This window comes from Heterocephalus glaber, unplaced genomic scaffold, assembly GCF_053883595.1.
Source record: "Heterocephalus glaber isolate CG9 unplaced genomic scaffold, H.glaber_assembly_v1.0 deba00001561, whole genome shotgun sequence".
Taxonomy (NCBI): Eukaryota; Metazoa; Chordata; class Mammalia; order Rodentia; family Bathyergidae; genus Heterocephalus; species Heterocephalus glaber.
The window spans coordinates 3,392,994-3,407,104 of NW_028258349.1; the positions used below are offsets into that span (position 1 = coordinate 3,392,994).

General features: G+C 42.6%; 1 protein-coding gene across 1 annotated transcript in view; it reads right to left on the reverse strand.

Annotated features, from left to right (window-relative positions):
* Positions 1-14,111, reverse strand: part of LOC101721060 (sodium/potassium-transporting ATPase subunit alpha-4) — a 40,134-nt gene that overhangs the window by 18,005 nt on the left and 8,018 nt on the right. The window contains 4 exon segments of the mRNA XM_087190951.1: positions 3,137-3,271; positions 3,435-3,541; positions 3,732-3,930; positions 5,659-5,927. Coding sequence (XP_087047077.1) covers positions 3,137-3,271; positions 3,435-3,541; positions 3,732-3,930; positions 5,659-5,927 — 710 coding nt within the window.

A 14,111-nucleotide genomic window follows, 5' to 3' on the forward strand; every position in this document is an offset into this window, starting at 1 on the left:
CATCCCCTGGCCTCAGCCTCCTGAGTAGCTAGGATTACAGGCATGGGTCACTGTCATACCAGCTTTGAGGTGGTAGGGGGTGTGTGCCTCTGATTGATAGGAAATGCCTGCTGTGTTGCCTGTAGGGAACAAAGTCAGTGCACTGAAAGGAAGCGTGGGAGCCCAGGGGAGCCAGACAGCATGCCCCAAAGGCAGCTGGGTATGAAACCAGCTTGTAGAATGTGGTTACAGCCATTGCAATTAGAGACTGTTCCATTATATTCAAAATATGCTTAAACAGTTCACAGGAAAACCTTTGACTCCTTAAGCAGAAAGCTGTAAAATGTTAAGAAAACTCAATTTTCTGAATGCTCAGAAAATCTTGGTTGAATAAATAAAAGACCCAGAGGTGAGAGCAAGACCAGCTGAAGCTAGTGCACAGCTAAATCATATCTTGATAGAAGATTACAGGTAGAGAAGGTGGAGGGAGAAACTGGAAATGGCTGAACAGAAAATTTTCCTTTCATTTCCATATTAGAGAAGGAAAGACAGCAAGCTTTGGAAATGGCCAGTAGGCTCAGATGTCCCCTGTAACAAGTGGACTCTACCTTGACAGCGAGCTAGTTAAGGTAGCTAACTCAGTCTTCCAGAGCAGGCACCTGTTAAGCTACTCTGTCCCATGTGTGTACATTGAAAGACAGTCCTATCATTGAACTGGATATTCAGTAGCCCAGAAGAATCTCTAACATAGTCATTTTAGGGAACATTGCTATTTGTTGGCTACCCTATTGATGTTATGAGTATGTTTTGCTTTTATTTTCAATCACATGGAGGGAGAGGTATCTAATTCTTTCCAAAGGCTGTACTTGGCCTTGCCAAGCCACAGAATTCCTGTCTGGTTACTGAGGCCACCAAATGTCAAAAAAATGGAAATCAGATTTGCAGTCTGAGACTAGGAGACCTATTTTATTACACCAACTAAAAACCAGGCGAGACAGGAAGGCATGGATCTATTTAACTCTTACTTAGTATTCAATATGAATATACTGTATAGGTAACTGTTTAAAAAAAATCTACATAGACTGTGTTATTTTATTATGTGCTTTTAAGACAGAAAGGCAAAACTGACTTGGGGCTTCATTCTTCCTCTGTTACATAAACCTGAAAACCCAGCCTTTACACCAATGTGGGGAATTGGGGCACTCCTCTAAGCAAGCCCCAACCTACCCATCGAACTCAGGTGACCAAGAGAGCTCCAGTTGTGGTAAAACCACTGTCACCCACTGGTGTAGGAAAAGATTTCATGAACAAAACCTCAGTTTCATGTGACCTAGCACAAACTATCAACAAGTAGGATCTCTTCTTACTAAAAAGCTTCTGCACAGCAAGAGAAACCACCAGCAGTGTGAAGAGACAACACACAATGTGGGAAAAAATTTTCACCAGCTGTCCCTCAGACAAAGGTCTACTATCTCGAATCTATAAAGGACTTTAAAAAATCAGACCTCCCAAATTTAAAGACCCAATCCAAAAATGGGCATCTGAAATGAACAGACATTCCTCAGACAAAGAAGTAAAAATGGCAAATAAACATATGAAAAAATGTTCAACATCACTGGTCATTTGAGAGATGCAAATGAAAACAACGCTGAGATTCCACTTCACTCCAGAAAGAATGGCTGCTATCATGAAATCAATGAATAACAAATGCTGGCGGGGCTGTGGGGAAAGAGGAACCCTGTTCCACTGCTGGTGGGAGTGTAGACTGGTGCAAGCACTGTGGAAATCAGTATGGAGATACCTCAAAGAACTAGGACTGGAAGTCCCATTTGATGACCCAGCTATTCCCCTGCTGGGCATCTTCCCCAAAGAATTAAAAGAATCATACCACAGTGATATATGTGCACCCATGTTCATAGCAGCACAGTTTGTAATAGCTAAAGCTTGGAAACAGCCCAAATGCCCATCAACTGTAGACTGGATAAAGAAAATGTGGAGTTTTTAATTAAATGGAGTACTACTCAGCCATCAAAAGTGAGAAATTAGAGACATTTATTGCTAACTGGATGCACATTGAGGCAATACTCTTAAGTGAAATAAATAGGACCACACATGTGTAAATACCGCATAGTTTCTAGTGTAAGAAACTGAAAGTGTAAATAAGGACTAAAAGGTATAATAGATAATGTGAAATAGGTAGAAAAAGGGCAAAGGGGAAGGGGTAGGGGAAACGAAAGTAGGAAATAGAATTAATATGAGAAAATGAAAAAAAGGAAACAAAGTCTGTAAATAGGGAGGGATGGAGGGGTTGGAGGGAGGGGAGGGGAAGGGGGAAAAATAAAAACCAAGAGAGAGTATGTAAAGGTGCATATCTCCAATGATGAATGTCATTATATTGTATACCTAAAATGTAACAATAAAAGGATATACAGTTAAAAAAAAAAGTAAAAACCATTGTCGCCTACTTTCTACTGGAGCCTTCTCTTCAAGTCTGCCAAGATTCTCACTTGGAAGAGAATCTTTTTTGGTAGAATACTCTTTTCCCCATCCCTCTGTGGATTTTATTGTTTGTGCACTCCTGTCCCTCACTCAGCATTTCCTTTTCTCTTGTCTACTCCTCCCTAGGTCGTGGATTAATAAGTCCCTGGGAAATGAAAACTTCACAACCACGCTGGGGACTCTCAATCACCAGCTGCCTGATAGTAGCCACTGGAAATGCAGGAATGTAGTGAAAGGAATCCCTCGATGGCTAAGAAAATGGAATGTCCTGCAGAGGGGACCTTATTCTGCAGTGGCAAACCTCATGGTAGACACAGGCGCCTTTGGCAGCTGCTTGTGACTCTGACGTGACTCTCACCAACCAGTCTCTGTCCCTTCGCAACACTTCAGAGAGCAGTTTTTTTGGATCTGCTTTCTCTGCAAGTGGCACAAGTCAGAGCTCTGCTTAGGATGCAACGCCTCTTCCTTTGTCACCTGGTTCACCTCTCTCGGCCTGTTTGTCACCTCTTCCTGAGTTGCGACTTCCTCTTAATTGAGGTGCTTCTCTCCCAAGCTATCCCACTGCTGGAAGAGAGGCTGAAGGCCAAGGCAAAGCTCCCCTTCCCCACGGGCGAGCCCCTCCCCCACCACCTGTCTCCTATCTTTGTCAGTTCTGTACCTGGTACTTGTTGGTAGAATTAAAGGGAATCTCTGCCACTTTGGGACTTTTCTCTCTCATCTCCTTCACGGAGCTGTAACACTGCTCGACAAACTTGAGGAGGGCTGACTCTGAAGCATCCCCTGTTGTTTCCCGCTGCCAGGATGAGTTTGTATAATAAGCCCCAGGGCTTACCTGTGGCCACAGGGAGAAGGGGCATCTGGGAGAAATCACCGAGCACCAGGAAGGAAAGTCTGAGGACAGCGAAGGTGAGACCCTGGAAACTGAGGCACCCACTTTCCCCTTGGGCCCGACACACCTTAGTTATGGGCAAGGTCTCCTGGTCAGCTTTAAAGTCAGCCCGGTTGCAGAGACCTGCAATCTGGGCCAGGGTAAACCAGGTATCAGAGCCCTTGGTGAATTTCCCTAGGTAGAAAAAAGGAAAGAACTGTGAGCCATAGGAAAGTTTTTAATCAGGGAGTTACTCATATCCTCTTTCCCACCCTGCCCTTCTCCCCACTCAGCTCTCCAGCCATCTCTGTGACTGGATTCTCTCAGCTTACCCATCACACTCCCCCAAATCTGCCACTCTGGGTCCACCAATACCACTAGTCACCAGTCTGTTCCTCGCTGGTGTCGGCATTGTGCACAGTTCCATCAAACCACAAATGGGCGACGGTCATGCGGTTCTGGGTGAGGGTGCCCGTCTTGTCCGAGCAGATGGTGGACGTGGAGCCCAGCGTCTCCACCGCCTCCAGGTTCTTCACCAGGCAGTTCTTCCGCGCCATGCGCTTGGCTGTCAGCGTCAGGCACACCTAAAGCCAGCAGCAGGGAGAGAATAGACAGACAGAAGGGACTACTCACACTACTGGGCGTTTTGCAAATGTGTTCACTTTTATTTCCACTGTGTTCCTCCGTGCTCCTTAACAATTCCATCTGAGGCCATGGTAAAGGAAATTAAGGAATGATTTTGGTTTGTGCTTTCTGGCAAGAGATTCCACGTATTCCTTTGTCAGAGGATCAGAGAGTGTGAACTGCTCCCCTAAGCTCTTTCTGCTGTTCTGCCCAGAGGCCTCTTTCCCATTCAAATCCAGGCCATGCCCTCTCTCAGGTCCAGTCTTTCCAGCCACCACAGTGCCAGCTACTCTTTTACTGTGGAATAAGATGCTATGTGTGGAGGTGGAGTTGTACCCATAGCTTTAAAAAGAACAGCAAGGAGAGAATGATGATATTGGGAAAGAATATCACAGCACTGAAAAGGACTTGAGAAATCATTTAAATGAGAAGAGGTTTGTTGATTATAAATTCAATACAAGTAAGGTGTATGGCAAGGTTGTTTCAAAAGCTAATATATTCTTAGTCTATGGTTAATGTAAGTACAGAATTCTAATCATGGGGTCATAATATATTTACACAGTATCTCTAGTCCCAATGCTTTCATATTAGTCCAAGCACAACCCAAGCATTATTCTCATTTCTATTTTAGGAAGAATATTGATACCCCAAACATGTCATCAGCAAGACAAGGAGTCTAAAGACCTTGTCATAGGAAGAATGACTAAAGGACAAAGGATTACCTTTCCTCCCCCTGGAGAATTTGAGGGGACATAATGGCTACCATCAAAAATTTAAGGGCTGGGGATTTAGCTCAGTGGTTTGGCCACCTGCTGCGCAAGCCCAAGGACCTGAGTTCAATCCCCAGTATCAAAAAAAAAAAAATTTAAAGGGTTCTGGGGATGTATCTTAATGGTACACCACTTGCATAGCATCCACAAGGCCCTGGGTTTAATTCTCTAGCCTTTCCCTCTCTCTCTCTCTCTCTCTCTCTCTCTCTCTCTCCTCCCTCCCTCTCTCTCTCATTTAAAGGGCTAGATTGTAGGACAGAACCAACTTATTTTATGGTTTTTCAGCTGGGAAAATGAGGATGAAACAGAATCATATTTCTGCTCAATATAATGAAACTTAATTATGGCAATCCAATGATGAAATGGGCAGAGAAAAAAAGGGGTATTTCCTATTCTTAAAAAAAAGTAATCCTGGGCCTGGCTTTAGCTCAGTGGTTCCAGCACCCGTCTCACGAGTGCAAGCACCTGAGTTCGATCCTTGGTACCAAAACAAAAGTAATTCTCTCTCACAGGTTTTATAGAGAATACACAGCATCAGCTCAAAGATTGAATTTATAGGGCCTCTGAAGTCCTTCCCAGCAGGGCTCTAAGATTATAAATGAATCTTTCTCTATAAACTGATGAATAAATTGAGGCCTGGAGATGTTAAGTGATTCGGCCAAGGCCACCAGCTAGCACCTCCAGGACTAGAACTCACTCTTGATGACCTTCTTCTCTCATTGAAGAGAAAGGAAAAAATCACCAGAAAGTATGGCAGAAAAAGCCAATGTGATATTGGAAGCTAAATTATTTCTGATCTATAAACATGTCACGAATGCTCTGCCCTTGAGAGGTTCAACAACAAAAAAATATATGAGCGATTTCGTTTTCATGGGGTATTTGTCTGCCCAGAGGCCACCATCCACCCTGTATACTCACCGTGACGGTGGCCAGCAGCCCCTCAGGTACATTGGCCACAATAATGCCAATGAGAAAAATTACAGCCTCTAGCCAGCCATAGCCCAACGCAAGAGAGAGTACAAAAAAAGTGACACCAAGGAAGATGGCCACCCCTGTTATCAGATGGATGAAGTGTTCAATCTCAGCACCAATGGGGGTTTGGCCAGTTTTCAGGCCTGATGCCAGTGAGGCAATTCGGCCCATCACTGTGGAGTCTCCTGTTGCAATCACAACACCCCGGGCTGATCCTGTGGAGGAAAGGAGAAAGGGCAGTGTGATATTGTGATATGATAAGAGGTACCTATATTAGCCTCTGCCCCAGTTCCCAACATAAACCGCCTAAAACCAAAGATAGAGTTGTAAGAGAATCTTTTGTTATCAAACATAGCCTTTGATCCTAGTTCCTAAGACCTTTGTAATGAAGTGATGGGGTGCCTAACACAGAGCTCCTAAATCCCCTGGAATTTCCTGGGCTGTAAGAAAATGTTTTGTTTTAATGAGGCAACTCTTGGTGGACTCCTGGAGAGCTACAGGATGGAGGCTGATTGCCAGGGGAACCAACTTAGGGGGTTGAACTTTCAGCCCCACTGCTCCACCTTTGAGGGGAGATGGGTTGATCACTAATGGCCAGTGATGTAATCAGCCACGTCCATATAATGAAGCTTCCATAAAAATACAAAAAGATTGGGTTTGGAGAAGATCTAGGTTGATGAACATGTGGAGGTACCTGGAAGATGGAGTACCCAGAGAGAGCATGGAAGCCCTATGCCCCTCCCTATGCACCACGCCCTGTGCATCTCTTCTACCTGGCTGGTCACCTTTGTAATATCCTCTATAATAAATGGGAAAATGTAAGTCAAGTGCTTCCCTGAGTTCTGTGAGCCATTCTATCCACTTAAGTGAACCTAAGGAAGGGGTCATGGGACCCCTGATTTTTAACAGCCTGTCGGAGATACAGATTAACACCCTCAGTCTTGTGGGACTCAGTCCTTCCTTGATATTTCCAGAGAGACAGTGTCAGAATTGAAATGAATTCTAGGACTCCTAGTTAGTATCTACTGGAAAATTAGTGGTTGATATGAAAATCTTCACATATCTTGGACATAGAAGGGTTTTGTGTTCAACGTGAGAATAGAAAGAAAAACACAATTCTTTTTCTTTCTTTTTTTTTTTTTCTGTGGCAATCAACCAAGATGTGCCCAGTTTAAAATGGGAAGGCTGTTGCGTTTGGTTCCTAAGAATAAAAAGCTGGGGCCAGGGATTTAGCTCAGCGGTTCCACCCTCTGCCCCGCCAGTGCAAGGACCCGAGTTCAATCCCCCGGTACCAAAAAAAGAAAAAAAAGAAAGAAAGCTGTCCATGATCAAAAACAAGGTGGGCCTATAAGGCCCTCTGGAGGACTTTATGCTCTGTTCACCTCAAGCTCTGTTCACCTCAAGCTCTGTTCGCTTCATGCTCTGTTCGTCTGTACATGTAGTGTATACAGGTAAGGGTTTCCAAGTTTAAGCAATCTCTGAAGCAATGTCATGGTCCTCCACATGTAACCAGTTCTATTGCTTAATCGCCTTTACTGTAGAGAAGGCCTTCACTGCACTTAATCTGAGTATCTCCCACTGCCTAAACATTTCTTTTTTTTTTTTTAGTCGCTTTTATTTTATTTTATTTTATTTTTTATTAAATTCTTTTATTGGTACATTGTAGGTATACAACACAATTACATTTCTCATTGGGAATTGTACCTTTACATGATGCATCTTGGTTCTTATTTTTCCCCATTCCTAGCCCTCCCTTCACGCCCTCCACCCTTCCCTATTTACAAAGACTTTATTTCCATTTTTTCCATTTCTCACCATTTTTCCTTTCCCTTCTTTCCTTTCCCCTGCCCCTCCCACTACCCCTACCCCTTTGGACCTTTTCTTCCTATTTTCCATTATCGATTCTTCATTCTAATCATTGGTACATTTTAGGTATACAATATAATGACATTCATCATTGGAAATTTGCACCTTTACATAATCTCTCTTGGTTCTTATTTTTCACCCTTGCCCAGCCCTCCCTTCAATCCCTCCATTCCTCCCCATTTATAAAGATTTTGTTCCTATTTTTCCATTGTCTCATATTGATCCCATTCCCTTCTATCCTTTCCCCTAGCCCTCCCACTTCCTTCCCCTTTGCCCCTTTTCTTCCTATTTCACATTACCTATTATACATTTTAGCCCTTGTTTACACTTGCAGTTTCTCACACAAGAGAAACTATTCGGTATTTATTCATGTGTGTCCTATTTATTTCACTTAAGAGTATTGCCTCAATGTGCATCCACTTAGCTATAAATGTCTCTAATTTCTCATTTTTTATGGCTGAGTAGTACTCCATTTTATAAAAAAACCACATTTTCTTGATCCAGTCTCCAGTTGATGGGCATTTGGGCTGTTTCCAAGTTTTAGCTATTGCAAACTGCTGCTATGAACATGGGTGCACATATATCACTGTGGTATGATTCTTTTAATTCTTTGGGGAAGATCCCCAGCAGTGGAATAGTGGGGTCAAATGGGACTTCCAGTCCTAGTTCTTTGAGGTATCTCCATACTGATTTCCACAGTGGTTGCACCAGTCTACACTCCCACCAGCAGTGGAGCAGGGTTCCTCTTTCCCCACAGCCCCGCCAGCATTTGTTATTGGTTAATTTCATGATAGCAGTCATTCTTTCTGGAGTGAAGTGGAATCTCAGTGTTGTTTTCCTTTGCGTCTCTCGAATGACCAGTGATGTTGAACATTTTTTCATGTATTTATTTGCTATTTCTACTTCTTTGTGTGAGAAATGTCTGTTCATTTCAGATGCCCATTTTCAGACTGGGTCTTTAAATTTGGGAGGTCTGATCTTTTTAAGTTCTTTACAGATTCGAGATAGTAGATCTTTGTCTGAGGAAGAGCAGGTGAAGATTTTTTCCCACATTGTGTGTTGTCTCTTCACACTGCTGGTGGTTTCTCTTGCTGTGCAGAAGCCTTTTAATAAGAAGAGGTCCCACTTGTTGATTGTTTGTGCTAGTTCACGGGCAACTGAGTTTTTGTTCATAAAATCTTTTCCTAAACCGATGTCTTCAAGGGTTCTACCTAAGCTTTGTTCCAACTGGTTCAGAGTTTCTATTTTAATATTTAGATCTTTAATCCATTTCGATTTTAGTTCAGTGCATGGTGAGAAATATAGGTCTAGTTTTAATCTTTGGCAAGTTGAAGCCCAATTTTTCCAGCACCATTTATTAAAGAGGCTATCTTTCCTCCAGTGAGGGTATTTGGGTCCTTTATCAAAGATGAGATGGCTGAGTGTGTCTGGCGTTGTTTGTGCATCTTCTAATCTGTTCCACTGGTCCTCAGGTCTGTTTCTTTGCCAGTACCATGCTGTTTTTATCACAGTAGCTTTGTAGTATAGTTGCAGGCTGGGGATTGTGATACCCCCTGCCATGTCTCTGTCACCTAGAATTGCTTTTGCTATTCTGCATCTCTTCTTGTTCCAAATGAATTTTTGGATTGTTTTCTCAAGGTCTATGAAGTATGCTGCTGGGATCTCAATTGGAATTGCATTAAATCTATATAGCAGTTTTGGAAGGATGGCCATTTTCACTATATTTATCCTTCCTACCCAGGAGCAGGGGATGTCTGTCCATTTTCTGATATCATCTTCAATCTCTCTTTTCAGAATGCCATAGTTTTCAGAGAAGAGGTCTTTGATTTCTTTCGTTAGGATGATTCCTAGGTATTTCAGTTTTTTGGATGCTATTGTGAAAGGAATTATTTGCCTTATTTCTCTCTCGGTGAGTCTGTCATTGGTGTAGAGGAAAGCTATTGATTTTTGTGTGTTGACCTTGTAACTAGCTACTTGACTAAATTTGGTTATTAAGTCTAGAAGACTTTTGGTGGAGTTCTTGGGGTCTTCTATATAGAGTATCATGTCATCTGCAAATAATGACAATTTGACTTCTTCATTACCTATCTTTATTCCTTTTATTTCTTTCTCTTGTCTAATTGCCATGGCTAATATTTCCAGAACTATATTGAACAAGAGTGGTGATAGTGGACATCCTTGTCTTGTTCCTGATTTTAGTGTGAAGGAGTTCAGTTTTTGACCATTTAGTATATGATATTGGCTGTTGGTTTTTCCTAGATGGCTTTTATCAGTTTGAGGTAGAGACCATCTATTCCAATTTTCTGTAGGGTTTTTATCATAAATTCATGTTGGATTTTGTCAAATGCTTTTTCTGCATCTATTGAGATGATCATATGGTTTTTGTCCTTGGCTTTATTGATGTAGTGTATTACATTGATTGATTTGCATATGTTGAACCATCCCTGCATCTCTGGGATGAATCCCACTTGATCAGGGTGTATGATCTTCTTAATGAGCTTCTGCATTCTGTTTGCCAGTATCTTATTAAGGATTTTTGCATCTATGTTCATTAGTGAGATTGGCCTATAGTTCTCTTTTTCAGTTGAGTCTTTCTCTGCTTTGGGGATCAAGGTGATGCTTGGTTCCAGGAATGAATTTGGGAGTATTGCTTCCCTTTCAATTTCATTGAAGAGTTTAAACTGTAGTGGCAGCAGTTCCTCTCTATATGTCTTGTAGAATTCAGCAGTGAAGCCATCAGGGCCTGGGCTTTTCTTAGTTGATAAGTTTTTAATTACATTTTCAATTTCATTGGTTGATATTGGGTTGTTCAGAATTTTTAGGTCTTCTTCATTCAACTTTGGTAATTCATATGTATCTAGGAATCTGTCCATTTCTTCTGTGTTGTCCATCTTATTGGTGTATAGGTTCTGGAAGTAGGTATTAATGATCCTCTGGATTTCTGCTGGGTCTGTTGTAATTTCACCCTTTTCATTCCTAGTTGCATGGATTTGGGCCTTTTCTTTCCTTTTTTGATAAGGATGGCTAAGGGTTTGTCAATTTTGTTGATTCTTTTGAAGAACCAACTCTTGACTTCATTGATTTTTTGTATTGTTCTCTTAGTCTCCATTGCATTGATTTCTCCTCTGATCTTTATAATTTCCTCCCTTGTATGAGCTTTGGGGTTGTCCTGTTCTTCTTTTTCTAGAAGCTTGAGGTTCAGCCTCAGGTTGTTTAATTGGGCTTGTTCTGTTTTCCTAATATGTGTATTCACTGCTATGAATTTCCCTTGTAAGACTGCTTTCATTGTGTCCCATAGATTCTGATATGTTGTATTGTCATTGTCATTTAATTGAAGGAACTGTCTGATTTCTTCTTTAATATCCTCTGTGACCCATTGGTTATTCAGAAGTGTGTTGTTCAATTTCCACCTGTTTATGAAATTTTTTGAGTTTCTTTTGCTATGGATCTCCAATTTCATTGCACTATGGTCTGATAATATACAGAGGATAACTTAAATTCCTTTGCACTTACTTAAACATGTTCTATGTGTGAGTATGTGGTCTATTTTGAAGAATGACCCATGTGCAGCTGCAAAGAATGTGTATTCTGATTTTGTGGGGTGGAAGACTCTGTAAACGTCTGTTAAGTTCATTTGTTCAAGAGTTCGATTGAGTTCTAGTATTTCATTACTTATTTTTTGTCTAGTTGATCTATCTATTTGTGACAGTGGGGTGTTGAGGTCCCCTACTACAATTGTATTAGTGCATATATGACTTTTCATGTCCTTTAGTATTTGTTTTATGTAGTTGGGCACACTAGTGTTTGGTGCATAGATATTTATGATTGTCATCTCTTCTTCTTGGATTGTTCCCTTTACAAGGATGTAGTGTCCTTCTTCGTCTCTCTTAATCAGTGTTGGTTTGAAATCTACTTCATCTGCGAAGAGGATAGCTACTCCTGCTTTTTTCGGGTTCCTGTTGCATAGAGTATCATTTTCCACCCTTTAACTTTCAGTGTATGAGTTTCCTTTTGAATTAAGTGTGTTTCTTGTATGCAGCATATTGTTGGATTTTGCTTCTTGACCCATTCTGCCAGTCTGTTTCTTTTGATTGGTGAATTGAGACCATTAACATTGATGGTTATAACTGAAATGTACTGACTTGTCATTGCCATGACTTTTTCTTTTTGTTGGGTTCTCCCCCTTTCCATTTAATTTCTTGTCATGCCAGATGGGTTTGTTCTGCTTTGCTTCCTAGGGTTGTGATCCTCAATGTCTGTTCCTAGGATATTGTATAAAATTTTTTGGAGTGCTGGTTTGGTATTCACAAATTTCCTAAGGTCCTTTTTGTCATGAAAGTATCTTATTTCTCCATCCATTTTGAAAGAAAGTTTTACAGGGTATATCAATCTGGGTTGGAGGCTGTTTTCTTTTAGGGCTTGGAATATGTCACTCCAAGCTCTTCTTGCCTTGATGGTTTGTGTTGAGAAGTCTGCTGTGATTCTGATGGGCCTTCCTTTGTATGTGATTTGTTTCTTTTTTCTAACTGCTTGTGGAACTTTGTTCTTCTGTTGAGTTTCTGGAATCTTAACAATTATATGCCTATGTGTAGTTTTTTTTGATCAAGGCTATTTGGAGTCCTATATGCCTCACTTATCTGTATGTCAAGCTCTTTTCCCCTGCTTGGGAAGTTTTCTGCCATTATTTCTGTGAAGAGATCTTTTATGTCATCTTCACTCTCTCCTGTTTCTTCATTGATTCCAATCAGTCTTATGTTATTCTTCTTTGCATCATCTAGCAGCTGCTGGATTGATTTCTCATGTTCCCTTATAACTTTGAAGTAATTTTTCTTTTCCTGGTCACTAATTGCAATCTTATCTTCTCTATCTGAAATTCTGTCCTCACATTGGCTCATTCTGCTGTGTAGACTTTCAATGGAGTTTTTCATGTCCTGGAAATCTATTTGCATCTGTTTTCTGGATTCCATTTGTTTCTTATGTTGGGATTCCATCATGTCCCTGAGCTCCTCTCTAGATTTATTAATCATGTCTTGCACTAGGGGCACAATTTCTCCTGTTATATGTGAAATTATTTCTGATTTCATTTTTTCCAGATCCCCTTTTGTTGCCAGTTCAGTGGGTCCAGGTGGTTGAGTATCAGAGTGTTCCATCTCATTTCCCTTTGGGGTTGCTGTAGGTGATCTGGAAGTCTGGTTTTGAGATTTATTTATGTTTTCTCATTTCGACGGGGGTGGGGTGGGGTGGGTGCTGTTGTTGCCTGCGGGGATTACCTCTTCTGAGCTGGGAGAGGTGGGAAAGGGGCCGGGAGCAGCGGTAGCGATGGTGGCCAGGAAGCCCCTTCCTCTGGTCCAGGAGCAGTGGGATGGTAGCTCAGAAGCCCCTCCTTCTGGGCTGGGAGCAGTGGGAGGGATGGTGGCCCGGAAGCCCCTTCCTCTGGGCCAGGAGCAGCGAGGCAGAAGGCGGTCCAAAAGCCCTTTCCTCTGGGCTGGGAGCAGCTGGAGGGATGGTGGCCAGGAAGCCCCTTCCTCTGGATTAGGAGCAGTGAGACGGCAGCTCAGAAGCCCCTACTTCTGGGCCGGGAGCGGCGGGACTCAGTACCGTGGTCTGGTGGTCTGGTGTCCTCTGCGTCTTTGTATTGTGGAACCAGGTGGCTGTACAGAGGAGCGGGGTGGGGGGGTGAGGGGGGGGCGGGCTGTCCAGTGGGTTGTTGCTGGAGCGTGGGCTGATTCGGTGTGTTCCGCGCTACTCGGGACCTCGGGAGGGCGTGCGCAGACCTGCCTGTCTGCAGCGGGCTCTGCCTAAGCATTTCTTGTTTTGTCCTTGGCAGCTGGAGAGTTTCTAGAGCCCCAGGAGCAGCAGTGTTACCCTTTTGGTAGAGTCCTCTATCCTCTAATCTGGTGGTTGTCAACTGGGAGCAATTTGCCCTTCCTCCCTTTAGAGATGTGTAATGTCTGGGGACAGTTTGGTTGTCCCAACTAGGGTGGGAGGGCACTGCTACTGACACCTAGTGAGTAGAAGCCAGGGATGCTGCTAAATATCCTGCAGTACACAGGACAGCCCTCTTCCTCTCCCACAGCAGAGTCCTCCGGCCCCGCCTGTCAGCATTAGAGCAGCCCTGCCTGACCTGAGCCAGCCTGACCTCTGCTGGGTAGCGCAGGCCATGACAGCTGGGCTCTGTGTGTGTCTGACCTTTTTTCTGCACCTATCTGCTCCGCAAGTCTGGAGGGCAACTCTGTCATCACGTTTGGCTCGACACACACATAATGCAGGCCACTCCCCTATGTGGCTTGAAATGCAGAGTGTGACAAGATTCTTTGCTTAAACTAATTCTTCCTGCTTTACCCTAATGACTGAAATTCCTAAAATCAGAGTCACTCGGGAAAGGAACACATTACAGAAATAGCACTTATTTTAGAAGCAGATTCAGGGCTGGAAGTAAAACTTTCCAAATAACTAACTCTGTTCCCTGGGCCAAGTTACTTTAGTAACTGCTGTGAGACTCATCTTAAAATGGAATTAAAGCACCTACAAAG